We start from the raw sequence: 27,160 nt of genomic DNA on the forward strand, positions 1-27,160 counted from the left end.
CCTGTACCCCCCACGCTGTCACCAGCCCTTTGTTTTCCTCATGGCTGCCTTCCAGCTGGGCTCCACACACCCCATTTCCTGGCTGCGTCCCGAACCAGTGCAGCAGTTGCTAAAATATTAATGGCTCCCTGTGTGAAAAATAACACAGTGAAGCCTGCTGTAAATTAAAATTGCCAGGGAGGTGGAAACGAAGAAATGGAAGACGTTACGCAAAGTCAGAACACGAGAAATGGCCTTATAGGGCAACGGAGGCAAAGGAGGGTATCTTAGCTCTGCTTCCCTTTCACGGTACCAGGCGTCACCACGGGAAATGGCAGGTGCGTTGGCTGGGATTCACCATCTTGGGCACCTTTGGTTTTGCCCGGCTGCCTGCTCTCCTGGGTCCACTGGGGGAGAGGAGGAGGGAAGGGCGGCACAGGTTTGAAAACAAAAGGTAAACTGTGTGGATAAGAGGAATAGGGGCTCCCAGAGTTACAAGTGCATGTGGCCAGCTGGTGGGAGGGGGGCTGAAGGAGGCTGATGGCAAATCAGGTTAAGTTCAAAGGCAAAAACGTGGTTCTACCCTCGGTCCGGTCCTTCGTGAAGGCACTTGGTGCTTTATGTTTTAATTATTAGATTCGCCAGCCAGACTCTGTCCTTGCCATCGTTGTCGTCCCGGTGCCTCGCACGGTGCTTGGTGCTTGACATAAATCACAACGCTAAGTGACATTTGCTGAACGGCTGGCGTGAGTAATTGGAAAGGAGAGGGGCAGACAGCAAAAATCGACCCTTAACATTTGCAGCGCAGTGAATGTTAACATTTTTATTTCTTTTATGATGAAGAGAGTACAGAGGGCTGGGGGCAGAGACATCAGAGGAAGAGGAAAGACAGTGTCACCTCTGCAGAAAACACCCCTAAACTGTACATAGAAGAGAAATGGAGTCCCAGGGCCGCCTTTCCCAGCTGGAAAATCGGGACCAATCCAGGTGAGTTTTCCAGTAACTCCCATGGCTACAGGGCATATGCCAGCCTTCCCAGGAGTCCTGGCCATATCTCCAGGTGCCAGGGGCTCAAACCCTCTCTTCTATTCCCAAAGCAACCTGGCCACTCTTTCTTTTTCCTCTCAAGTTCCTGACTCGAGTCCCGTGCTCTGGTCTCTGTCTCCTACCTCGTACTTGTCTGACTCGAGCCAGATTTGCACGCGTGCCTCTGGTGTCTGCGTCATTGTCATTACCATTGTCATACCTCAGAGGTATGCCAACAACCTTCCTCCCACTCAGAAGATTCTTCCAACGCCAGGCCTTTTAGCTCTGCTCCAGACCCTCTTATCTCCCCATTTTACCTCCCTGTCTCCTCCCTCCTGGAGCACAGAGCCCTGCACTTGGACTTCCAGACAAGCCTGGTTTATGTGGAGGGGGAGAGTGGAAGCATATCCCCTCAAGGCTTGCTGAGGACCCTGGGTTTTATCCAAACAGACTGAGCTGCCAAGACCTTCCCTGCCACCCTCTTCAGTTTCTGTCATTCACTCCCCTCCACTGAACCCCGTCATAGACAGCACTCAGCCCCGGGCCTGCCTGCAGCTCATTTGGTAGTAAAAGCCGTAGGGAGGCGGTGACAGGTGCTCCTGGAACCAGGCATTTTTCCGGCTGTGAGCATGCCCACTGTATACGCAGTGTGCAAGAAAGCCATTGTCAGTCACGTGAAACGGTTGCTATGGAACGTGCGGAAAGTGAGAACACGATTTAATTGTGGATTTTATTAGAAGTGTGATACTAGTCAGGAAGGCCCAGAAAGCTGGTGCTGTGGCCACTAACCAGCTCAGGGAGAAGAAAAGAGCAGCAGAAACCGCTTTGGAGCTCCAGCTGACGTGGACCTGTGTGGGCATCCTCCGGTCTCCTGGCCCTGTTCCCCTCGCCCAGATTTGGTAGGTGGAAGCTCTAAACATTCGCAAATTCACAGTCATAGTCGGTCATTCTGCACATTATGAACTTCCACTGGCGATCCCTGTGGGGAGAGAGTCAAAAGGCAAGCCAGTGAGGACAATCGCTGCTGAGGGAGAAGCAGTGAACGACTTTTGGAGGATTTAGGAACCGAAGGGGCACCTAATCTCATGTCGATCTCTACGAAGTCTCTAGAAAACCATCAGGTAATCCATCTGTGAGGTCAGGAGTTCTAGACACCTCCTTGGTCAGGGCAGGTCGCACCTTGCGGGTGACTGACAGGTTCCTGGCCACGTGGAGGTCCCGTTTGTCACTTGGGGTCTGCTGGTCACTGCTCTGTCCCATGAGTACCTCCAGGACAAATAGGTTCGCAGTTTGGAATAAAAGCATTTATTTAGCATCGTCTCCTTTCCACTGTAAAGAATCTTCTCTTCCATGGGCCATCCATTTGCTCATTTATTCCTTTACTAAGTGCTTCCCGAGTTCTAGGCTCCACACCATACACTATGTGTTTCCATTCAGAAAACACCATGATGGGGAAATGGAGCGGGGGGCCCACAACCCTAAACCCCCATAAAGCGAACAAGAAAATGCCTGCCATCCACGCAGGCAGAAATTGAATCGCGTATTCGTCCTAGAGGTCAGGCATATGGATGAAAGGCCATAGCATTCGATTGGGGAAAATGAGGTGTGGTGGGTATATTTCAATGGATGTTCTTTGCTAAGGGCAAGGCTACGTTCTTCGTTCACCCATTTAACTGTGCATTTAACTGCGTATATATACGTATATACTGCGTATATTTTTGAGAACCTGCGTGGCGCTCTTCTGGCATAATAATACCGCCTAACAGTGATATGACAATTATACCCGCTATTTGCAGAGTAACTTTGGTACACCCAGCGTCACACTGTTGCACAGGTTTGCTTGTTTAATCTTGACAGTGATTCATGGGTTTAAGTGAAGAAGCAGACTCCGAGAAATACGTGCCTTTCCTTAAGATAACTAGGTGGCGATTTCAGATTCCAAGAGTGTTGAACTCAAATCTTGCCCTTTCTCCTGTCCCACGATACCAACTGTAACTACGTGCCCATAACCCCACCGGAGGACATGGCTGTCACATCCTTCGCAAAGTCCCAACGAAGGGCAAAAATAAAAACCCATCCCATCCGTGGTCACGCAGATCCTTCCAAAGTGCAGCCTGTCATTTAATCTTAGAATTATCCTTCTCCCCTTTCAACCTGCCAGGCTACTTCCCAGTTATCGTGAACAATAACCGATCCCGAGAAGGTCTCCATCCAGCCTCTGATCTGGAAGGTAGCTCTGGGAGATACCTCTGGCCAGCAGCTCTGGGACGTGCTGCTCAGTCTGAGTCCGGATTTGGAACTCTGAGTCTGTTGTTCCAAGTCATTTGCTTAAAATCATTGGCAGGAGGGTCTCCCAGTTGCTCCCCAAGGGGTTTTTTTTGTTGTCACAACTATGGGGGAGGGGAGGTTGCTAGTGCCATCTAGTGATAGGGGTCAGGGATGCCACTAAACATCTGGAATGCCTGGACCAGCGCCTGCAACAGAGAATCATCTGGCCCCAGATATCTACAGCACTCAGGCTGAGCAACTCCATACCAAGAAGAACCCACTATGATTTGCATATGGAAGGAAAGCCCCTGCCCAGTCGGTCGGTCCTGCCCTGACAATATTTCTCCAACAAGGTGGCCTTAGCATCTTTCAACAGAGCTGAAGGAACCCACATTGTGGATCTTTAAGCCACTGACTGTTAGCGACAGCAGCAAAATCTCACGGGCACGTTCATAGTAAACAAACGCGTGACACGGTATCTCAGTTTTCCAAGGTCCTGGGTGAATCCCCATAACTGATACATTTCAAGCCAATGGGAATTGGGTATTTTAACCACCAACATATATGTCTTTTGTAGTGATTTTGGATGGTATTCTTTCCATATTGTAGTCTTTCCTGCCTTCTTAAACAGGCAATGCAGAGCTAATTTTCCTGTTGATATGGAGACATCACAAGAATACTGAAAGCCCTGCTACACTGTTACCCAGTCTGCCCTCTGGGACGGCACAGCCACTGATTTTCACCAGGCTCCCCTGGTTTTTGAGTTCTCAGCTCTTTCCTTTTCTTAAAAATAGTGTGTGTGTGTGTGTGTGTGTGTGTGTGTGTGTGTGTGTGCGTGATGCCATTTGGCGATTTCTTCTCCCTGGTGAAGAGTTTCATTCTAAGCACTATTTTCCCTGATCATTTTTAGACTTTGTGCTTCTAGAAAATAGACAACTAAGCTAGTTTAAAATGCGTCTAAAATAAGAACGATTAATGTGTGAGAAATGAAGGGTTCCCTTATGAATAAACATAAAGGTTCTTTGATGATGGAGCCTGGACCACGTAGTGGAACTTTTCAGAGCTGCTTAATGTTTGTTCTTTTGTTTTTTTTGGTTTTTTGTCTGTCAAATCCTGGGCCATGTTAAATACGATCACTTCAGTTAGGTGAGATGTCGTTTCATTTAAAAGCATAAATTTCCCCGAAAGGTAAGCCACACTCACATTCATCATAGTCCATTATTGAATGAGTCAATGTAAGTTTTGTTCTGTTTACAAAACACGTTTGGGTGACTTTTTGGGAATTCATATGCTGTGTGAGGCGATTATCACCTGACAGAAAGTCCCTGAATTTGTAGGGAAAGCGCTCTCTGAAATCGAGTGAAAGGCAGAGCTTAGAACATCATGGGAGACCTAGCTGGGGTTTTCCTTCTCTGGAGCGGCCTGGAACCCATCATTATTTCCAAGGGTGAGCTGCTCCATGAAATGGTTGATGAGAATATCTCCATTCCCACGGCTGTCCATCGCCCTGGCAACCTCTCCCTTAATTCTAGACCAAGGAGGAAATAAACTAGAGAAAACCCCGGATGGAAGTTCCTGCTGACATGGTCCTTGCTGGGGTCCCCAGTTCCTTGGACTCCTAGCCCCTGGGCAGGCTCACCTTTCCACCGCAGAGAAGGTGGTGGTCGCTCCTCGCATATAGTAGTCGTAATTGTAGGAAATCATGTCCATTTCTTCCCCATAGTGGCCTGGATATTCTGTGGTCAGCCTATGCGGGAAGAAGAAAAGTTTAGAGGAAAAAGCACTGTCATTACAAAGAAGAGAGGGCGTCTGAACATCACGGGAAAGCCAAGCCAGAGTTTGACGGCCTCCAGTAAACCTTTCCAGGCTGCAGAAAGGCGATGGGCAGTTGCCTCCCACTTCTCATCTTCCTTCTTCTTGCCATTAAACTACACACTGAAAAAGATGTAGATAACTCCTCGGGCCTTGAGGAAGTATTAATTAATATCACTAGTAGTCCGTTCCAGACAAGTCCACTGGAATCGTGTTTCCAAACTGTGGATTGTGACCTCTTAGTGGATCGTGAAATCAACTCACCTGGTTATTTCCGAGTGAGGTTTAAAACATAGGGGCGCTTGGGTGGCTCAGTCGGTTAAGCGTCCCACTTCAGCTCAGGTCATGATCTCGCGGTTGGTGGGTTCGAACCCCGTGTCGGGGCTCAGAGCCCAGAGCCTGTTTCAGATTCTGTGTCTCCCTCTCTCTCTCGGCCCCTCCCCCGGCTCGCGCCCTGACTCTCCCTCTCCCTCGAAAATAAATAAACATTGAGAAATAAAAATAAAAAGTAGAATAGGAACTATCCGAACCCATGCTGAAGGTTGTGTACGTGTGTGTAAGAACTTTGTTTCAAATATACTGTATAGGTGTGTGTAATTATGATGTATGCCTGGTGTGATACTTTAGTGTGTACTTTTTTACTGTGAGTCATGATTAAAGGGTTTGAAAAATATTAAAATAATATTTAATCCCCACAAAGGTAGTCTTTTCCTTGTCCACTATTGTTTTGTGGCACCTGGAACAGTTCCTTCTATGTAATAGGTATTTGCTGAATAAATAAATGGCCTTGGGAGAGTCACTTAATCTCAATTTCCCGGTGTAGAGAAGAATGAAAACTACCTTATGAGCTTGTTATTGGAACTAATACTCGTATGTGTGATGTGCAAATGGTAGCAGTTGAGCCACAAGGAGCAATTTGTTTCTTCTTCCTCCTCCTTTTTCTTCCTTCTCCTCCAAGATTAAGTTGATCCCAGGCCTCCCTAAAAGTAGGTTTGCTGTGGTCCACCCTGGAATAAACCTAGAACCTCCCGAGGCTCGTAAGGGGAACTTCAGGACCAAAAAGGGCCCTTTCGGTGTGAAATGGGTGTGCCAAAGTCTTTATCTGCATCTCCAAGGCAGTTCGTGAGTGTCAATAATTTCATCCGATTTGGATTCACCAGGTCATTGTGCGTTATTGTATATCTGTTGATGACACAAAGACCTTCCGTTATGTGGACTTAGTATTGCAATGATTGGCATGAAATCTTGAAAAGATTGATTTATAAACTGGAAGGGCTCGGAGGAGGATCTCAGAGTTTGGCTGCAGCAAGATCAATGGTTAGCTCAGGATAACGTGGGGTTAGCTAGAGCCCCAAAAGCCCGTTCTCGAGGCTCACAATTCGTCTTCACATTATATAGTTGCCCTCCTTCTGAGACTTTTCTCAAGACATAATTATGCTCCATTAGGATGCCAAGCCCAACCCAGGGGGGGTTATATGTGTTTTTGCCTAATGTATTCATGAAGGAAAATTAGAGTCTGCTAATTCGGAAATCTATTCAGTGCTTCTAAAGGGACCCAGAACAGGAACTTCCCTTTCTAATGAAAGTGTTAAATGACTCTTAAACGGACTTAATAGGGCCTCACTTGGATCCCATTGGTTTCTGATCCACGAGGATTCTAACATGTGCTAGACTAAAGTTTATCCAAAAAAAAAAAAAAAAAAAAAAAAAAAGAGGCATTGGTTGAGAATTAATGATGCAAATTAGGATTAAAAGAAATGGGGTAGGAGGTGTTTTCCTTACTTCAGGGAACGTAAAATATTTTCCGGAACTTTGAAACACTCCTTGGATACAATGCATGAAAGCTAAGTGCCAAACAGTTTTATATGTGTGAAGGCAGAATCTACATATGGCAATACTCTATTGAGCTAAATCCAATTACTGAAATTATTTGGAAATGACCAGGCTAGATATTTATTTGTTTTTAAATTTTTACTGATCTGACCTCAGATTACTTGGTTAGTTAAACAAATTTGGACTAACGTGGAAAAGAGAGGCTTGCATTAAAAAAAATCATGAAGTTCTAAGCTTCGAAGGGGAAAAATGTATCCAATACTTTAACTAGCATTTTCTATTGCTTTATTTTTGGTAGTGATCAGATACAGGTCCCCTGATCAACTGGACAGTTGGTCTCTGTGGGGGACTGCGATCCAGTAAATTTCTAGATTGCCTGCGATCCAGTAAATTTCTAGATTGCCCCAGAGAAGGCGTGCATGCTCATTAGTACATTTCTGTCTCCGTCCCGCCGGGTTTTTGTTTTATTTGATGTTTGGTTCTTGTTGTCATTTTGTTACAAAACTGTGAGATCAAGTTTGGACTCTCTTACCGGACCCTGGATTAACAGGGCCAGGGAAGGAATTTACATATTGATGGAAATTATGCCTGCTCTCTGACGCTAAAAATGTAGAGAAAGAAATGGCCTGAGTCATGAGTGGGAAGTGAACAACCCAAAGACCATCCATAGAGGGAACTACTGTTTCAGTACGATCCAGGATCCTGAGTTTTAGAACCAAATAGATGTGTCGCCGTTTTAGTTCTTGATCGTGTTGGGCACACACAACACGTCTTAATAGAGGAAAGCCCCAGCAATAGAGAGAAAAGAAAGAATGTAAACTTTCATAGCTGGACACTGAAACACGGGCGTGGGGACTTGTCAGGACATCAAAAGAGCCTATAGGAAGCAGAAAAACACTGAAATGGGTAGATTATTGAAGGTCTCTATTGGGATCCTCACATACTCCCTTACACAGAACTGTGTGTGTGTGCGTGTGTGTGTGTATGTGTGTGTGCGTTCCTCCTATCACTTTGGATGAATGACTACTGGGGTACACTTTCTCACCCCATGATACCTACCTACATACATAACTACATACATAAATGATACCCCATTTATGCCATCTGCAAGCAAGACAAAGAACTTGACCGAGAACTTGCAAAGTGAGGGAAACTAAGTGAGAACTCGATAACGTAGAACCCCTTTACAACTTCCTGTGTTAGATGGGGTCGAGCGAGATGGAAAGAAATTAAATAACGTCTCACGTACGAGCCGAAGAAAACTCAAACTGAAGGGATTTTTAAGATTGATAGAGGATATTCTCATCTAAGACTCTCATCTAAGATTAAAGCCCTGAAATTATCAACAGGCCCAACTAGAGTCAAAACAGGGCTGCCGCCTGTGTCCGTTACCACTGATGGAGCCACAGCCGACAGATGTCCCCGCTCCTTTTGCTGTGAGAATGAGGCGTATCACAGAGCCAGGCCCAGATATATGTTATCACAGCCATTTCAAAAGAAGGAGTAGAGCTACGATTTAGTTGGATAAAGAGGCCGGTCTTACTGGTTGTTAGAGGTTTGGCTGAGGACTGGGTTTAATAAAGGAAAGGGTTTTAAATCTATTCTTCGGCAGGGAGTGACTCAGTGTGAAACCGTAACAAAATCCACCTCTATCATCGATTACGGGGCAGTTGAACCTACAGTCAAACGTCACAGCCCCGGGATCGGTTTCCCACCCGCCTGATCTGCTGGCGGTGGGGACAACTGGATTATACGACGGCCTCCTGCAGGCTGCTGTCAGGCCGTGTGCCCCACCGATGTGCACACGGACAACGGGGCCTTGTCTCGTGGCCCCAAGTCAGCGAGGACCACGTCCCCAACCTTATCCCGCCGCATGGGACAGCAGGGGAGCACACACCACAGCCTCCCGAAGGTAAAAGCTGGAAGAACAACCCAACTTTTACAAATTAAAAGTAATGGATGGGAGCTTCAGCTTCTGTCTAAACAGGAATAAACTGAGGATGTTTTCTGACCCGTTCTTTGGTGAGTAGCCCACGTTCAATCGACATTTTAGAGAAGCTGTTTCTGGTCAGTCCAGCCTCTAATCCTGTTTTCCTCCTGTTTCCTCCACGTCCCAATCAGCACCTTATTATTTTATTTTATTTTATTTTATTTATTTATTTTTATTTCATAGTTTGAGAGGGAGGGGAGAGAGAGAGAGAGAGAGAGAGAGAGAGAGAGAGAGAGAGAGAGAGAAGGGGAGGGACAGAAAAAGAGGGAGACAGAGAATCCCAAGCAGTCTCCACGCTGTTAGCTCAGAGCCTAATGCTGCGTTCGAACCCGCGATCATGGGATCATGATCCCGTGGGATCATGACCTGAGCTGAAATCAAGAGTTGGACGCTTAACCAATGGAGCGACCCAGGTGCCTTGTGCACCTTATTTTAAATACCCTCTTCTAATGTCCTATTACTTGTCGGCCCCACATACGTAGCATTTAATTACAAAAACAGGATCCCATAAATATGTCTTTTTTTCACGATGATGACCAATGCGGTGAACTCCTTAAGGGGACAGTGGCCCCCACAGTGGCGTGAAGGAGAAATTCAGCATTTGTAGAACTGATGTGTTGAGGTTGGCCTACGTTCTACATTCGGCTACAAAGAGGTTGTCCTTCTCCGGCAGGCAAATCACGGAGAAGTTTGTTTTTGTTTTTGTTTTTTTTTTTTAAATATACAATCTGCTCACGATCAATCCTCTTGCACAAAGCTATTCCAGGCAAGCCAGCAGGCATGAGGATATTTCAGGTTGGACTAATTTGCTAATGGCCTGGCATCTCCAACAGGAGCTGCATCAGAACCTGTCTGAATTATTTGCGCAAAGATGTGCAAAGACCCAAATGCAGTTATGCATGAAGGAAAGCACCTGCGAAGGGACAGCCACCTGGCTTCTCCCCCAGAGAGCTGGGGAACTGGCCCCGTGGGGCTGAAGGCCCAGGTGTCTGCCGTCACCCAAGTGCCATCCTCTGTGGAGAGACCTTAGACCCTGAAGGGAGGGAAGAAAAGAACCTCGGATGCTCATGTCGACCTTCTCATGGCGTTTTGGAGATTTAGATCGCAAAAGCTTCAAATACGTATCACAGCACATGGAAATGCGGTTCCAGAGACATCTCTGACTTCAATCAGAAGAGGAGAACCTCTAAATATTTTCCCAATTGCTCTCTTGGAACTGAATTTCCAGCTCACTGGCCACGCCCAGGGCTGCTCAGCCAACACATTGATTTCCACGCTTCCTGGCTCTCATCAGCCACATTGCATCACGGTCGCCCCGGTCTTCAACACTGAGGGGAACAACTCCGCGTCCCACATCTCTGCCCCAGCTCACATCACCCCCTTCTCTGCTGTTTTCCCTTCTAGAGGCCCCGCTGCCTTACTCCCTGGTACTTCGCCCCTGTGGGTCTTAGTTTCTCCTCTGGATTGAGAGAGCTCAGCACTGCATGCGGAGCCTAGGGCTGGGAGGCAGCTGGACCTGCTTGAAGTAAACAGCAGGCGCACGCTAGGTGCTCAAGACATAAAGGGTACCATCGACATCCTTCCTGGGAACTGAATCCAAGTCTCTAAATGGTAACCTATTTTATATCCATTCACATTCACTGGCTGCTGAGGCAAAATTAATGGAATGAGCGATGGTCTCTAGACTCCAGTAAAGGCAAGCGGACTAGCTAGAATGATGCAACAGATTACGTCTATCGCTGCGAGGCTTGCCTTGTTCTGAGGAGCTACGGGGCCTGGCCTTGGGGTGGCCGACGCTCACTCGCCAACAAGCCACACCTCTGAAATTGCTGCTTTTGAACTTTGAGCCTAGGGTGGGGGTGGTCGGGGGAAACGCATCACTGCCATGCAGGCAGCACATACAATGTCTCAAGTGCAAAACACTGTGAACAGCCGCTCGGGCTGATGAAAAGTGTGACTGATTCTGCTCGGGCTCAGAGCGGCTGTCGTCCCCCAAAAGGAGCGCTTTGGGCCTCAGGCAATGCGAGGCAGCCACTGTTCATAGAGGAAGTGACTACACTCAATGCGAGTTGCTTTAAAATGGGAGCGGAAGGGAAAAAAAGTGGTTAGAGAGGGAGGGAGCCAAAACATAAGAGACTCTTAAAAACTGAGAACAAACTGAGGGTTGATGGGGGGTGGGAGGGAGGGGTGGGTGGGTGATGGGTATTGAGGAGGGCACCTGTTGGGATGAGCACTGGGTGTTGTATGGAAACCAATTTGAGAATAAATTTTGTATTAAAAAAAAATGCAACATCCCGTCCTATTGTCTCAAAGTGTGGGTGTCGCCACCTCTCTGATACTGACTCCCAATGGCTCGGAGGAACCAGTGTAGAAGCCGCCTTTCTTCCCAAGACTCTGGGCACAGCGCTGAGCAGGGGCGGGAGTGACAGACACAGCAGTGGAGGTGCCTGTGACGTCATTCTTGTCCCTGCCATGACTTCAGGCAAACACCACCCATCTTGTATTGAAATCTGAACCATGAGACCCAGAGTCGAAGGTTAGTTTGATCGAGTGTTCTAGAGTGGGGCCGGGGGAGGGGGGGGGCGGAGAAGAGTGTTCTGGTAAGCTGATTTCGTTGTTGTGGACTCGAGCTATCTGGGCATTCAGGAAAATGTTCTCTGGCGTCAGACTCGAGCTTCAGGGAGAGGGGAGCTGGGCAGCAGAGAGTATAACGTGCGAGAGTCATGGGACGTCTGGGTTGGAGGAGAACTGAACATGTCGCCTATATTGATTCTGAGGAAGAACATTATTCTTTGCCAATCCAAACATACTATGCAATGAACGTAATGAAAGGCCACAGGTCTGGAGAAGAACCATGAGAAAAAGGAAATAGATGCTCAATTCAAAACGGTTTGTTCCCGGGACCCATCGTCTACACGTGGCCGGCGTCCCCTGCCGATGGGGGACGTTCTGGTACATGGCAGGCAGCAGCTGTAGCTGCTGGGAGCCTGGGGATCATTAACACACAGGCTCTGAAGGGTTGTGGCTCCGTCAGCGACATGTGTTTGTGGTTTGCAGACAACCGGACAAAGATTTTGAATTCTCACATGTAAATAAAGACATGTAAAATGTACATATGGAACCCATCCAGTGGGGACTGTTTAGTGACAGCGTGTCTGAATCTATCAGAAATTCTCTCTTTTGCCAGAGTTCGGTGAGGTTCTACTCTCTAATGAGAAACTTCAGTCTGAAGCGAGAGCAGCACCTCGGTCCGAACTAAACAAACGAATCTCTCGCTCATCTGGGGGGTGGTGGGGTGATTTGTGGTTTTTTTTTTTTTTCTCTCCCTGCAAGAGCGGTGCTATTTCCGAATCCTTGAAGGCCTGCACGCACAAAGAGGATAGATGCTCATTTAGCGAGTTCCAAACAGTGTCGGGCTCAGTGCAGCAGATCGGCTTTCAAAGTGGGAGAGTAAAAACGTCCCCCCAACACATGCGTCTAGTTTCCGGGGAGGTAATTCAAGCCAGTTTAAGTGACAGAAGGGGAGGCTACAGATTGGAAGGTTATCAGCGGTTTTCACCGTGGGAAGGTGTGTGAAAACACTCCTCACCCCGACAGGCTGTTAAAAGGATCAAAGAAAACAATGCGCGTGGAAAAATCCTTTTCAACTAGAAAACGTCATCCTAACAGTGTCAGGTTTCACCACAGTTCCTGTTCCTATGGGCTTGCAACGTTCATCCTAGAAATTGATGAAGGGCCTGTTTTGTGCCAGGCAGTCCTTGGCGAACGAGACCTAATTTTTGCCCTAGAGACTTCATTCAGTTTAGAAAGACATATAATAGAAGGAACGTCATGACTCAGGCAATTTAAAGACATATGATATAAGGAACGTCATGACTCAGGCAATTTAAAGACATATGATATAAGGAATGTCATGACTCAGGCAATTCAAAGATGCCACTAAGATGTCTAGACAGCCCAGTGGGATAGTGAGTGCGTGTGGCAATCTCACTTTGCAGCTTCTCCAAGTTTTCCTTGGGACAGCCATGGTGGCTCTCGGCTCTGACACCATGCAGTCGGAATAGATGCAGCTAAGCAAAGCATTCTTCGGAGGGGCTTGCCTCCAAGTTGACTTGCCGTGTCTTTCTGAGTCATTGTCTCCTCTTTCCCCCCCACTGGTTCTGTCAACCCTCTAGGGTGGGGGGGCGAGAGGGAGGCACCGCAGGCAAGGCTCGGGGTGAGTTTTGCCATGGAGCCCTGAACGTCTCCGGCAACTGAAGAAAAGTTGCTCATCTCCCTTTTCCCATCTTTAACCCAAGGCGTTTGTTCCTTCGTATCTACGTCCCCATTCATGAAATTCTTCACATCCTAGCAAGTCGTGGGTTGCATCTAAGGGAACTCAAAGAGTCATTTCTAAAGTGCGTGAGAGGAAGGACATCCAGCCCTTGTGAGGAGCAGGACAGAGGCTGGAACCAGCACTCCAGTGATCAAGGGAAGTCCGGGGCATCATGAGAAAATTAATGGAATTTTGAGATATAACGATCTGGATGCCTCTGGGGTCTCAGCATTTATTAGTTGGCCAGGAGGCTGGGTCTACACGGCAGCTGGGAGTGTTGAAGGGGACAGATCATAGCCGGTGGCAATACCGGGTATATATTATCTCAGTCCTCACAAAATTAGGGCGGGTGTCCATCCTGCCCAGGGAAGCCCGCTCTGGGCTGACTCCTGTTTACCCCCTCTCTCCAGAACATGCTCCTCTGGGCCACCCGGTATCCTGCAACCCTGATGCCTCCTTTGGAGCCTAAGGGGAAGTCTTGCCAATGTGGTGATGGATTAACTGGCTATTAGTTTGTGGCTTGCTCTTTCAGATAATTTATTTGCGATGTAACTGGCTCTGAATGCCTTGCCACAAGGGAGGCGGATTTCATGGTGGGGGTGGCCTCTGTCGGCCGACTCGGGCCGGGAAGATTGGGGAAAGCCCCATTTCTCAGGTCACAGTGGGCAGACTCCTACCTCCTTCTGTCTCTCAGTGGGGCCCAGTCATCTTTCGGACCCTCATCCTCTCTTTGGAAACAATTCTGGGCATCTGGTTGCCCTTTGCAAAAGCACCTTTGGAGTCAAGGAATTTTTAGGGCTCAAAACAACCTCAAAGATCTTTTGGTGGCTTTCGGGAGTTTAAGGACTCCTGGAAATTCTCTGTAAACTTTTGTTTAAACACGCTGAAGACAGGATCTATAGCTTTCATGAGATTCTTAAAAACCTCAGAGATCCAGAAAAGATGGCTAGACTTGAGACCCCGTAGAGAAGGAAAGTGACTTTCTAGAGATGTCACAGTGGACGAGGAGGAAGGCTGGGGGAGGAGGGGAGGGAGGGAGAGGACACGTCAACACAGAGACACAACCTCAAGCTTCTTGTTGCCCCATCAGGGTTTCCACGCTGTGCCACCACGCACGGGCTTTAGGTCCTTGCCTTTGGGACCTGTCACAGTTCTAGCCTATGTCCTAGTCATGCCTGTGCACCTGCCACGGTGGGGTAAGAACTGCTTTATGGAGGCAGCTGTGGAGAGTTGGAGGAGGCCCCTGCTCCACCATATGGAATCTGAATTTTCTAGTCACCATTACTTTGGACAGAAAAATGTTAAGCCTTTGGAACTGCCTTCCTTAGAGCCACACAGGCATCTGTGGAGGAACTCTGGTTGCAGAAGACAGCATAACCCGCAAGGCTGCCCTTTCTGGCATCACACCGCAGAGAGATAAATCACTTGAGTGAGCCACCCTTCAAATGTTGCCACTTTGGGGATCCATTTGTGCAAGGCGGAAATGCCTGGCTCGTCTGCACACCCAGGAACTTGGGACAAGTTCTAGAGGAGACATCCCCATGAAACAGCTGGGTGACTTTGGACAAGTGACTTCCTTGTCCTATCGTTCTGTCTGTTTTCTTTCCTGCCAAAAGAGGGGTGTAGGCGCATTGGGTTGGCGACCTGTAAGGTCCCTCCCTGCTAGGATATTATTCTAGCCTTTTCCTTAATTTTATTTGTTCATTTCCTTCTATATGCTGGCTGTCACATTCTAAGCTTGTCTGTGACCGCTCAGGCTTATCTGAAGCCAGAAACATGGACCAGAGCACCCCCCAAGCTCCCCTCTGGACTCCAGGCTCCTTCCGCCAGGCTCACCAGCAGGAATATGGACATCTCTTGCTGTAACGACAGCAGTAAAACTGCCATTCCCGATCCAGCACGGACTCAAAATAGCGGCTCTGGAACCCCGCCACCAGCCCATTGTTGGAGCACGTCTGGTACCTGAAGAGAAGAGAACAATCCAAAGTGAACTAACGACAGAGACACCCAAGACCCCGGCTGCCACCGTGACCAAGCCAGGCCATGCTTTGACTGACCTAGATTCCCAACAACGTATTCCATTTTTATGCAAACAGTCAAGACTTCGTTATATTTGTAGAAATCACATTACGCTCACCGTTAAAATTCACATGATTCAGAATCTTTCAGCTGAAGGAAACTTGGGGAAACACTGTTCCCGACAGACTCCTACGAATGTAGAGTTGGATAGAAGAGAGTGTGAATGGATGGAGGCACTTACCCAGGAGTCTTCCTACCTCCCGATAAACCATAAGCTCTACCTGGTCAGAGCATATTTGGGTCAGATTTATCCCCAGTGCCCACGGTGGGTCCTGGTATATGGAGGCACCGCCACAGGGTGGTGACAGGCCAACTGGGCCTCAAACTGGGCCTCAAACTCCCTGGACGAGCATTTTTCCTGCCTGAGATGCTGCGTTCTAATTCTTCACAGAAGGTATCCCCTCCTTTCTGGTCCACAGACCCTCCCCTCGACCACGGGCGTGGTCACCCTTTCCTTGTCGCTGGGCACTCACTCTGGGGATCGGCCCCTTTTCCCTTCACAGCGCCTTCCTCACTAAGCGTTGGTTTTGGACGGTGTGTGATCATTTCTTCCTTTGTCCCACCTCCTTTGCCCCACTTCCTCTCTCCCACCCCCCTCCCCCAAATCACACTGGGGCCTGAAGGTTGCCACCTCCAGCTGATATTGAGGACGCTGTTCTCCGCCTGGCCACAGAGGGCTCCCCCCCCAAGGGGGGTGGGGGTTGCTCACAAGTCCTTCCAAAATAAGTCTTTAGCTCCTTCGGATTCTCTGCATTCCCCACCCATCCGGCCACGGAGCCCGATCCCTCTCTCGAGTGAGCGGAGCAGGTGGTTGTCTCCGCGTCCTGGCCCAACAGCTGCCGGAACACATCCCCGTTTTCCCAAGTACCGGTACATTTCCAGAAACGATCACAGATAAAGAATAAGTACCCCGTGCTGACAGGTGGGAGGGGCTGTGCTGACACACAAACTAGAAAACCATCGGTGGTGACGGGTTTCACGTGATTCTTTGGAAGTGCTAGAAACGATCTTGTGGATCTGACGATACTAGCAATTAAATATATTTCATGGCTCTGATTGGAAGGCTTTACTCTTGCATCCCTCTCTGTGCTTCCGTGTGGAGAGAACTGAGACCTGGGCTTGGTGCTTGGCCAGCCGTGCAGATTAGCCTGGGTTGCTGTCCCTGGAACTTGCAACAGGTGCCGGGACCCTAGAGACCTCAGCTCCAGGAGCTCAGGAACGCAGATGAAAATGCCCTTGACGCGCTAGCCTTCTCTGCCCTACCGTTGCCCACATCTTATCGGAAGCAGTACCCCCTTGGGAAGACGCCTGGCACGTGTTGGAAGCCACGTGATTGGAATGGGCTGCCAGGCTCTGGGGCAGTGGAGTGTCCAAGATGGTCTATGATAGCCTCATTCTAGCAGCGTGAGTGAGAGCTTTTCAATAGAAAGCACTAAAAGTTGTCCACGAAGCTTCTGGTGTCTTCTTTCTTACCATCACTACAATTCTGGCTTCCTCTATAAAAAAACAAAAAATGTTCCTTCTCAGAACTGAGCCAGGCTGTGGTTTCCCTGTGGCTGTTGTTCCATTGTTCTGGTTTGTCAGAGGCACTCGGATCACCACGGGGACAGGGTTCCCAGGGTGATCATTTCCCTCAAGTAAAAATTAGTGCGGCAAGAGAAGCTGACCTGAGCCCGTGGAGTCCCGGTGCTGAAGGCATTCCGCGTCCTGTGAATTCTCCGCCGGCGGTCAGCCGGGCGGCTGGCCCCACCGTCCCGTAGGGCAAGTGTGACTGTCACTCCCTCATTCGCCACCTCAGGAAGGCTGCCCTGTGAAGATCATTTGGACACGACAGGCGCGGGGCGTAAGACCGTGTGGTAAAAGTTAGAGAACCACACAGGGCTCGCCTCTCCTACCTTCTGTCCCATCACCTACACGTGTTGCTAGAGCGAGCCTGCACCGGGGTTTTGGTAGTGCGTGTGGCCAAGCCATGAAATTATTCCTCCCTGAAGTGGATTTTTGTCGGCGGCCATTTTCACTCTCACTTGGCGATCGGCGGAGCAGAAAGGCTAACAGCATGGGATATGCTGCCGGACCAAGTGCTCCAACCACCCCCAGCTATGTCACCTTAGGCGGGTTTCGTAGCCTCCAACAGCCTCGGTTTTCTCATTTGCAAAACGGGCATAATAATCGCACATACTTATGTAGGTTATCGTGAAGGCCAAATAACACCACGCAGATAAAATCCTGGCGCTTACTAAATGACTTATTATTGACGCTTTCGACGCTTGCTCGCTCATTTCTTATTGCCATCATACTTTCATTTCGTCCACTTGACGACTGTTGAGCATACTTGACGAAAGTAGCCTCGGCTCCCCAGTCTCCGGTCAGAGGAAAGCTGGTGGACCCCAGTGCATTCTCTGAGGGTCTGTTTCCCTAAAACAAAGCTCACGGGGGTTGGATGCCTTGGTTGCAGACACACACCCACTTTGGGGTTTTTTTTTTTTTTAATTTTTTTAAATGTTTATTTGATTTTTGACACAGAGAGACAGAGACTGCACGGGGGAGGCGCAGAGGGAGAGGGAGACGCAGAATCCGAAGCAGGCTCCGGGCTCCGAGCTGTCGGCACAGAGCCCGACGCGGGGCCCGAACTCACGGACCGTGAGACCGTGACCCGAGCCGAAGTCGGTCGCTCAACTGACTGAGCCACCCAGGTGCCCCGACACACACACCACTTTGTAGTATAGATACTTAGGTCTCACTTATCACCCCCAGTAGAAGGTAAAATCCTTAAGGGACAGCTTGATCTTTAGTTTGAAGTCCCCACAGTGCCTGACACAATGGGTCTAGCAGATGTTTAACAGAAGAACGAACAAACGGATGACTGATGACGGAGTTGACTTGGGAGAGCCCATCGCTTAGACCCAGAAAGGACCCTGAAACTCCTCCCCACCCCCATGAAGTTTCCAGAACCCAAGTGAGTGATCATCTCCCCACATCCACCTTCGCCCTCAGGAACCAAGCCTCTTCAGGCTGAGGGTGTCAACTGAATAGAGCTTTGGGCATTCCTTCCCTCCCTTCTGGCAACTTTCGATCTTTTCTGAAAGCACCTTATTTGACAAGAGTCACTTAAACATTTGGCCACAAGCTGCAGAATCACAAACACGGAGCAGGCAGGGGAGAAGAAGGGTGAGGGTGGCTGTAGAGGGGAGGGGTGCGGGGGAGCAGGGGAGGGCTGGCATGGCTCGAGTGATTCAAACCAGTCGTTAACAATGGTTAGTGATGGGGGCGCCTGGGTGGCTCAGTCAGTTGAGCGTCCTGCTCTTGACTTTGGCTCCAGCCACGATTCCAGGGTCATGGGGTTGAGCCCTGCATCAGGCTCTGTGTGGACAGCGGGGAGCCTTGTTGGGATTCTCTCTTCCCTCTCTCTGCCCCTCACCTGCTCGTGTGCTCTCTCTCTTGCAAAATAAATAAACATTAAGAAAAAGAAGTGGTTGGTGATGAAAAGACACAACAGAGGCTCTGCTCCCCTTTCCGGCACCTGTGCGATGCTCCTGAAGGGGCCTACAGGAGGATAAGGACCCAAGCCCATAGGCTTCTGGGTGGCTTATGACAGGACCCCATGGAAGCCCTGGGCCCAGATTCCCTGAGAACCTCGGGGTGCCCTGCTTCAGAGGCTGTCTACTCCCCACGTCGGAAGGCAGCCTTGCCTTCTCACCAACCCCGTGAAGGCCGGAGGCTCGGTTTTGTCTCACAACCTGGATCATCGTTGGCCCGGCTCCCCCTGACGGGAGAAACTTTCCAGAAGGTAGACTAGGAGGCAGTTACTTCGTCCCCCCCTTACGATCCTCAGGGAGGGACCTTCTCTGAGAAGTGGCCTTTGGAAAATGGCTTGTCTTGGGCCTGTTGCCCCGAAAGCAGAGACAGAAAACGTTCTCCTGTATCTGCCGCCATCCAGCAAAGAAGCATTCAGGGGAAGAGCTTTTGTTGAGGTCTGTGCCTGTCCTGTCCTTACCAGGCCGTGCGGAGCCTCACCCAAGTCACCGTGAGGACTGAATGAAAGAACGCCTGCAAAAGTCTTGGCCAAGACAGAAACCGGAAAAGCCGGTGTTGGGAAGACGGTGTGAGACACGGTGACCTGGCCTCCTTCACTCCGCCAAACTTCTCCCCCAACCCGGCTTGAGGAGGGCTCAAGTCCCCCCAAGAGAGACTCGTTATTTTGGAGTGAAGCCTCGATTCCTGCTAATTCTCTTTTCCCCAGAATAATCCTTCGGGTTCCTCTAAGGCATTTATAACAGAGTTCACAGGGTTTTAGAATGTTTCTTAAGTCTTTCAACAGACCCTCATCAGAACTTCCTCTGTGCCTGGTGCTATCCTCGGTCTTTCCAGAGGGCTGTGCTGGGAAGCACTCACTGTGGAAATTCAGACACTGGGGAGAAGAAGGGGTTGACACTAAAGGCAGAGAAGAAAAATGAGAGACCAGGTGGGGACCTTGGGACAGGGAAGCGGCCAGGGGCAGAGACGAACCCAGTTTAGGGGCAAAGTGTGACAGTGCAGAGTTTTTGGAGGTCAGTGCTGCACCGCTGAGTACTGGGCCTCCTGCCACAATGGTGGAGACGCGAACTACCTACTTAAATAATGTCGAGCTGTCCGCAGGCTGTTCTCTGCCTGCTCGCATCTGGGGAAGAGTTCTGCCGTCTTCTCTGTCCCGGTTTCATGTCTGCCGGCCTGTCTGCCAGGTTTCCAGATGGGGAAGCACGAATGGCCTGCTGAACAGCTTTTCTGGATAAAAAGACACAGGCCAGGACCGAGGGAGAAAGACAAATTCTCCCCACAATACAAACTCCTGCCCCGTTTTGGAAAAACACAAGAAGTCAAGGCTACCCCGAACGCCTCTGAGAAGATGCAGATGAGCTTCTATGATGGATTTATGGCCTGAGATCAGCTATGGCCTGGGAACCATTTCAGGTCACGTGGGGGACTGCAGGCTCAGCCCCGGGAGACCTTGAACATCAATTATCGCAATGTTTGTTGACCAGGAGATCTAACGCTACCTCCAGGTCTAACTGAAAATGTGACAAATATTCATAGATCAGAACCGAATTGCGTGTTCCTAAAACAAAATGGTACGTACCCATCAGGGGTCTTTGTAAGCCAGAGATTTATATTTCAGCGCCGGCTTTCCAATTCACTGTGAAACTTGAGTTTCGGTTTCTAAGTAAAAAGAAGCGACCTTTGCCGGGGACTTTCCATGTGCCAGCCGTTGTGCTCAGCACTGTCTCTGTGTTCGTTATTTCAATCATCCAAACAATCCTGTGAAATGGCTTGAATAACCGGCCCCCCCCTTCCCCCCCACCCCTCGCATTTGGTACACAAGGATACTCAGGTTGGGAGAGGTTAAGTGATTCCCCCAAGGACACACAGCCAGGAATGCCTACAATATTATCGAAGGTGCTTATCACAACAATTCCAGGGGATTGTCTTTGTATAAGTAGAAACTGGGTCTTGGAACGTGGACATGATTTGCGTCAGCAGTTGGGGGGGGGGCAGTGTTTTTAAGAATGGTCCTGTTGGACTCCAAAAATTACCTCTCCACTGCTTCAAAGAAACACACACACGGACGCACAGAAGAAGCAATCCTAAGTCTGTGGGTCAGACCTATTTACTGGGAAAATTATGTCTGACAAGTGCCCCGGCAGGAGCAAACCCCCTACCGGAGGAGGGAAGCTTTGCCATCCTGATCAGCCCAACCAAGAGCCAAGTTCACAGAACTCAAGGTTTCCCCCAGACGATTGATTCCTAGTACTTAGAGGCGCGACCTTGATGGAAAGTTGGCAAGAATCCTGGATCTGCCATAACCCTCCTCCCACACTTGCCTCCTTGCCTCCAGAAGTCATTCTTCGGTGGATGGGATATCATCGCCAGCCCAGCACTCACCACGGCTCCATCCGAGCACAAAAACAATGCCGACCTTTCACATCCGCCGTCAGCGCTGTGGCATCAGACTGTCTGGCTTGGCTCCCCCCCCCCCCCCCGCTACTCATCAGCTCGGAGCCGGCAAGTCTCCCAACGCTCTGAGCTACAGTCTCTCATCTGCGAAACTGGGAAATAGTAAGGCCTGCCTCCCAGTATTACCGTGAGGAACAAGTAAGATTAGATAGACCATGAGGAAGCCAAGGGCGTAGACTGTATATCATTTGTCTTCAGGTTCCCGGAGTCTGGCAAAGTTTGTGATGATGAGCATTTGGTAGTGAATGAATGAGCAAAGGAACGTATAAATGGGGGATGTTTATAAACTCCAAAGCGTCACATAAATTAGGCCAAGGGTAATAGCTCCTATGCCGAATGTATTTCTGGCTCTCTTGGCCTTTATTCCTCTCATACAGAGCAAGGAGACTGCTGTGGATTATTCTCCAGATCCCTCCCAGCTCCGAGCTTCTTCGACTCTGTTGCCGTTTCCTCATAAACTCCCGGTACATGCCCTACTAGCCTGCATCGTTGTTTTCAAATATCTTTTTAGTTTGAAATAGATGCAGATTTACGGAGGACTCGTTCCCTTGACCTTATCTCTCAGAACTCTGGTGCCTTGATGAACACCAAGGAAGTGACATCAGTACGGCCCTAACGTCCGGACTTCACTTGGAATTTCGCCGGTTGTCACGCTAATGCCCTTTTGCTGTTCCGAGATCCAGCCCGGAATCCATATGGCACTGGGGCTCTGTGGCTTTTGAGATAAAGAGTTCACTACTGTATTTTCTTTTTTCTTTTTTTTGAAGTTTATGGGGACGTTAACATTTGGGGGGGCGGTGGGAGAGTGGAAGCTAGGAAAGAATTTATCTTAAGGTAAGTGTGTCAGCCATCCTTTGTATGTTTTAGAGAACTTTGGGAAATCTCAAAAGACCATCCTGCAGGGCCGCAAAGGCAACTCGTCACAGTGAGATGTGAACAATAAAGTTGGGCCCTATATTACGGACAGTGGAATACCGAGACTCAAAAATGGAAACCAAACGGCGTCCCCTGCGGAAAAATCCGCAGGCTTCTTTGGTGAGGGCAGTGGGAACACCGGCTGGGATTGGGACTGCCCAAGCCACGAACGAGTCAGATTTAGTCTTGCATACATATTTAGTGGGCCTGCTTTGCACAAGCCTTATCCACGGCACTGGAGAATATTCTACGCAGCACTGAATAAGACGAAGTCCCTACATTTGCGAAGCCTGTTTTCAAGGAGACGAGCAATATACAACTACACATTGGCTAATGACAGGTGCACCACTGCAAACATAAAGCGGGTTGGGGAGTGGAGGGTGAGAAACATGAGTTTAGAGACGGTGGTCTGAGGAAGAGTCTCTGAGGAGGCGGGCGCTGTGTGTCCTGAGTGCTCAGAACCACAGATCAGGAGGGCTTGCCCCGTACTACCAAGAGCCCTGGTCTCCATTAGAATTGGAACACTGAGATTATGGAAAAAACTGAGTTTCTGCCCACTATTCTCAGGTTCAGACTGACGTGGGTGCTCCCACAGCTCTGTGGGAGAGTTTTCCTTTCTCCTCTTCTCCATCACATGGCTTGTTGTTCAGGAACGGTTCGTTTTGCTTTTAATTCCCTTGCCTTTGGAGGCGCGTTGAGTAAGAAATTGACCTTGAATACGTTGAAATTGTCAGCTCTGATGGAAGCGGCCATTGCAAAAGGTCTTCCTGAGGTCCTTTGAAGTCCAGGGGAGGGGAGTGGAGGAAGAAAGCAGGTGCCAATAAACACAATGCTGTTCCTCTGAATGCAGGCTCCACGCAACGGTGGCTTGTCCAAACCCAGCCTCAGCAGATTCCAGAATCTCTGAACCTTTACTGACCGCCCAGGATGTGCTGGGCATTTGTTTACATTTAGATTTGGAGTTCCCGTATACACGTAGGGCTCCTCTACACATTTTTCCTTGCACCCCTATTGCGAAGCGGGTGTTACACCTTTCTTTCTTTCTAGAATGAATGCGCAGGACCACAGGGCCGGCAGATGATAGAAACAGGAGCTGTGAATCAGGGGTTTCCTGACTCTAAGACCAAAGCTCTTTCCACCGCATGACAGCTCAGCCTGACTAGAAAATTCCAACTTCATCTTGTTCCGCCCAGGACCGACATGTCCTACAGCTTGTGCTGTGTCAATTTAGAGAAGATTCCCTGGGAACAACAGAGCCATGCCCTGAAACAGCAAAATGCCACGCTTGGGACCTAGGTAGAGCCTCCTGGTGGTCATTAGTTGGGGAGCCAGGATCCACACACCAGAATCTGGCACGGAAACCATAGCAAACAGCAGTGTTACGAGCCGCTCAGCCACGGTTGGAGCACCTTTCAAATCTGTGCTCTTATTAGCAAGCGTCTTTATTTTTATTTATTTATTTTATTATTATTATTATTTTTTTTTTTTTTAGCAAGCGTCTTTAGTAGACCCTATGTATTGTTGTCATACCTGTGCTCGAGATTCCTCCTGCCTCTTAAAATAAACCGGCAAGCTGAGTCAGTTATACAAGGCGGCCAAATTGCTTTTGGATACTAGCCCTTTATCCGATATGTCATTTGCAAATATCTTCTCCCGTTCCGTCGGTTGCCTTTTAGTTTCGTTGATTGTTTCCTTTGCAGTGCGGAAGCTTTTTATCTTGGTGAGGTCCCAACAGTTCATTTTTGGTTTTCATTCCCTTGCCTTTGGAGACGTGTCGAGTTAAGAAATTGCTATGGTTTCTATATACAATGGAATACTACTTGGCAACGAGAAAGAATGAAATCTGGCCATTTGTAGCAACGTGGATGGAACTGGAAAGTATTACGCTAAGTGAAATAAGTCAGGCAGAGAAAGACAGATACCATATGTTTTCACTCATAGGTGGATCCCGAGAAACTTAACGGAAGACCATGGGGGAGGGGAAGGAGGGGGGGGAAAAGTTACAGAGAGGGAGGGAGGCAAACCACAAGAGACTCTTAAATGGCTGAGAACAAACTGAGGGTGGATGGGGGGGGCGGGGGAGGGGGGAAGTGGGTGATGGGCATTGAGGGCATCTGTTGGGATGAGCAATGGGTGTTGTATGGAAACCATTCTGACAATAAGTTATATTTTATATATATATATATATATATATATATATATATATATATATAAAAGGCAGCCAAATTGTGCAAAACCATCAACGACTCTTTCCCCAGAGCAGATTACAAGCTTGCAGCCCGTGGGAAGACGTAACTGCCCCTCAGCCTACAAACAAATCCCTTCCTTTCAGAGTTTTCACTGACAATGAAGTCTCAACTCGAGGCAATAATCATCTAAAAACATGCCTCTGGGGTAATTGGTGTTGGTCCTGGGGCAGCTGAGGTTTACCGTAAAGGGGCTGTTTTTCATGGTTGTGCATTTTTAACTCTGTGATTAGCTGAGTAGCAAGCTGGCAAGTTAAAAACTAAACATCATTTGCTTCCTCTGCCTAGCAGCGATAAACACAAGGATCAACAGAATGCCAGAAAAATCCAAGTGCGTTTTCAGGGCCAAACGGAGCGTGGGGTGCTGGAGATGTGAATTCTTCTGGGATCATGTAGTGGGGCCACTCATTTTCCAGATGAGGTGGGAACCCAGAGAGTTGAACCACTGGTCCAAGGTCACATGGTCTTTAGAACCCGGATCCAAACCCAAGCCTTCTGACTCAGAGCCCAGGGCTTTTCCTTTGGGGTGAAGAAATCATCTCCGAGTGCCGTTTTACTCTGTCTCTAAAAAGGGGGATTAGAAAGGGGACCCGTCCATATCATGGCCCCCCAGATGGAAGGACCAGGTGGGAGTATAACTGGGTTGGTCCTGAGCTCCAGGCCAGGCACTGGGACCTGCTTCAGGTCTTTGAGGTGAGGCTACATTCTGAGTTGGCTGCCTACCAGAAGGAGTTTGGGCTAATTAAATCTGCTCACCGGAGGCAGTGGGGTAGACGGGGAAGGCCGGATGAAGGGCCCCACTTGCAGCTGCTTGTGGGACCCTCTCCCCATCCCTTCCACAGGCTGGCGGAACCCCTCGTCAGTCATGGGTACGGAGCTGGTCCCCCGTCCTCCAGGGCCGGGCTTGTGCTCTGACTTTTGCAGATCCCATCCTCCCAGGATGAAGAACTGCCTTGAGTCTAGCCCTGGCCCCCCAGCTGAGCCAATGGCCCCCACTGGGCGGGGGCAGCGGGCTCTCAAATAGCTCATCACCGGGACCATGCACATCCACTTTGGAGTTAAGATCCAAATCCTGGCTCTAGCACTTTCCGGCTGAGGAAACACCTGGGCCTCTAGACCACAGTTTGTCTGCCTATAAAATGACTTAGAGATTTGTTTTGAGCACTAATGAGATAATCCATACAAAGCACTCAGTATGGTGCCAGCCCAGCGGAAGCACTCGATAAACGGTGGCTGTTTTTACCACTCAGAGGTCCCTTCTCTTGCCTGGCTCCTCCGCGGGTCACTGTCTTTGCCTCTTGGCCTCTCATCATGGTTCTGTCTGTTGACCGAGCGATCCCCCAGAGTTTGACCACCCCAACCCCCTCTATGCCACATGCCTGCTGGAACCTTCATAGAGCCCTGCCTTACAGCAGCCTCCCAGCTGGGCATCCTCCTCCCTGGACCTGCCTCTCCTAGGGCTGCCCTCCCCTCCCAACTTCCCAGGGCTCCCCTCCCCTTTCCCAACCCCCCCCCCCCACCCCCAGGGTTCCTGCCCCCAATCCAGGCTGAATGAATAACCAGCCTAGCCGTCAGTAGTACTGGGATGGGCTCCTGACCAAGTACTGGGGCTGGGACGGTCACACCCCACAGCGAATCACAGACTTGGACCGTGTCCATGCCATTGACTGTGGCGGAGCCCTGTCAGGCAAAGAGCAGCCCTTCTCCCCCAACAGTTTTCCGTAAACTATTTTACGGCGGTGAAACCCACTTTCGGGTCAGGCAGAGAGAAGGGGCTCAGTATTTATAACTGAGAGAGCACATCTTCTCAGGGCGGCGGAGAGGTTTTTCATTTCGCTTCTCTTTGCCTACATTTCTCTGCACCCCCCCCCCATTCGCTTGCTCTCAGTTCATGTTTCTCAAACGGTCTGTGGGGAGGGGCCAGTCATTTCTTGTCCCCTGACAACCGTGCACCAGTATTTGGTGAAACACTAAAAATAAATTGCTGCGAAATGAAAACGCCATCCGGACACCACAACGACGATGGTTGTGGGCTCTAAAGTGTCTTAAAGACTGCCAATTTCCGTACTCCTCTGGTCTGCAGGCCGGGAACCTTCTCGCAGACCCAAAGCAGTCCCTGGACCAGATTACGAGGAGGGCGGCCTCTGGAAGGAACAGAGGCGCGGGGGAGCCCGTCTGCACTCCCCATCCTGGGTCTCTGTCGTCTAATGTCGCCGCTGGGCAGCGGCCTGGCCCCCCCCCCCCCCCCCGCCCCAGAGAAAGCTACAGTGCACTCCTGGCCTAGTCCTTGGAGGCTGTGGTCAAGCCGATGCCGGAGGACAGATGTGCCACCAAGCCCCCGCCCGAGAGCCCAGGCCGCCCTTACCACTCCATTCCAGCTCTGTTGATTTCCTCCCACCAGCACTCCGTGGGCTCCCCGAGGTTCTGGGGCGTGGGCATGCAGGCATAGTTCCACTGTCTGTCCGAGCCTTCTTTCTTGTTGAAGATGCTCCTCACGGCCACCACCACCTGCCCGTGGGGACACTGGTAGCTGAAGCCTTGCCGGTTCAGGTTGACCCACCCGTCATCGCTGTAGTCATGGTACTGTTGGTAGGGGTACCCGTAGTCACCGTACTGGCCCCAGGCCACGGTGACCAGGGCCAGCAGCACCCACAGCCGAGTGAGGTCCATGCCGCCCGGGCTTCTGGCAAAAAACGTCACCCTAGGTCT

General features: G+C 49.6%; 1 protein-coding gene across 1 annotated transcript; it reads right to left on the reverse strand.

The window, feature by feature from the left end:
• Positions 1–787: 787 nt before the first annotated feature.
• On the reverse strand, positions 788–27,160 carry DPT (dermatopontin). Its single transcript, XM_058700034.1, has 4 exons — positions 26,817–27,160; positions 15,060–15,185; positions 4,913–5,020; positions 788–1,984 (listed from the first exon to the last, which is right to left on the reverse strand). Exons 1-4 carry the CDS (start codon positions 27,119–27,121, stop codon positions 1,918–1,920), a joined length of 606 nt encoding a protein of 201 aa, XP_058556017.1. The 5' UTR covers positions 27,122–27,160; the 3' UTR covers positions 788–1,917.

Source organism: Neofelis nebulosa, chromosome 15 (assembly GCF_028018385.1).
Source record: "Neofelis nebulosa isolate mNeoNeb1 chromosome 15, mNeoNeb1.pri, whole genome shotgun sequence".
In the NCBI taxonomy this organism is placed as follows: Eukaryota; Metazoa; Chordata; class Mammalia; order Carnivora; family Felidae; genus Neofelis; species Neofelis nebulosa.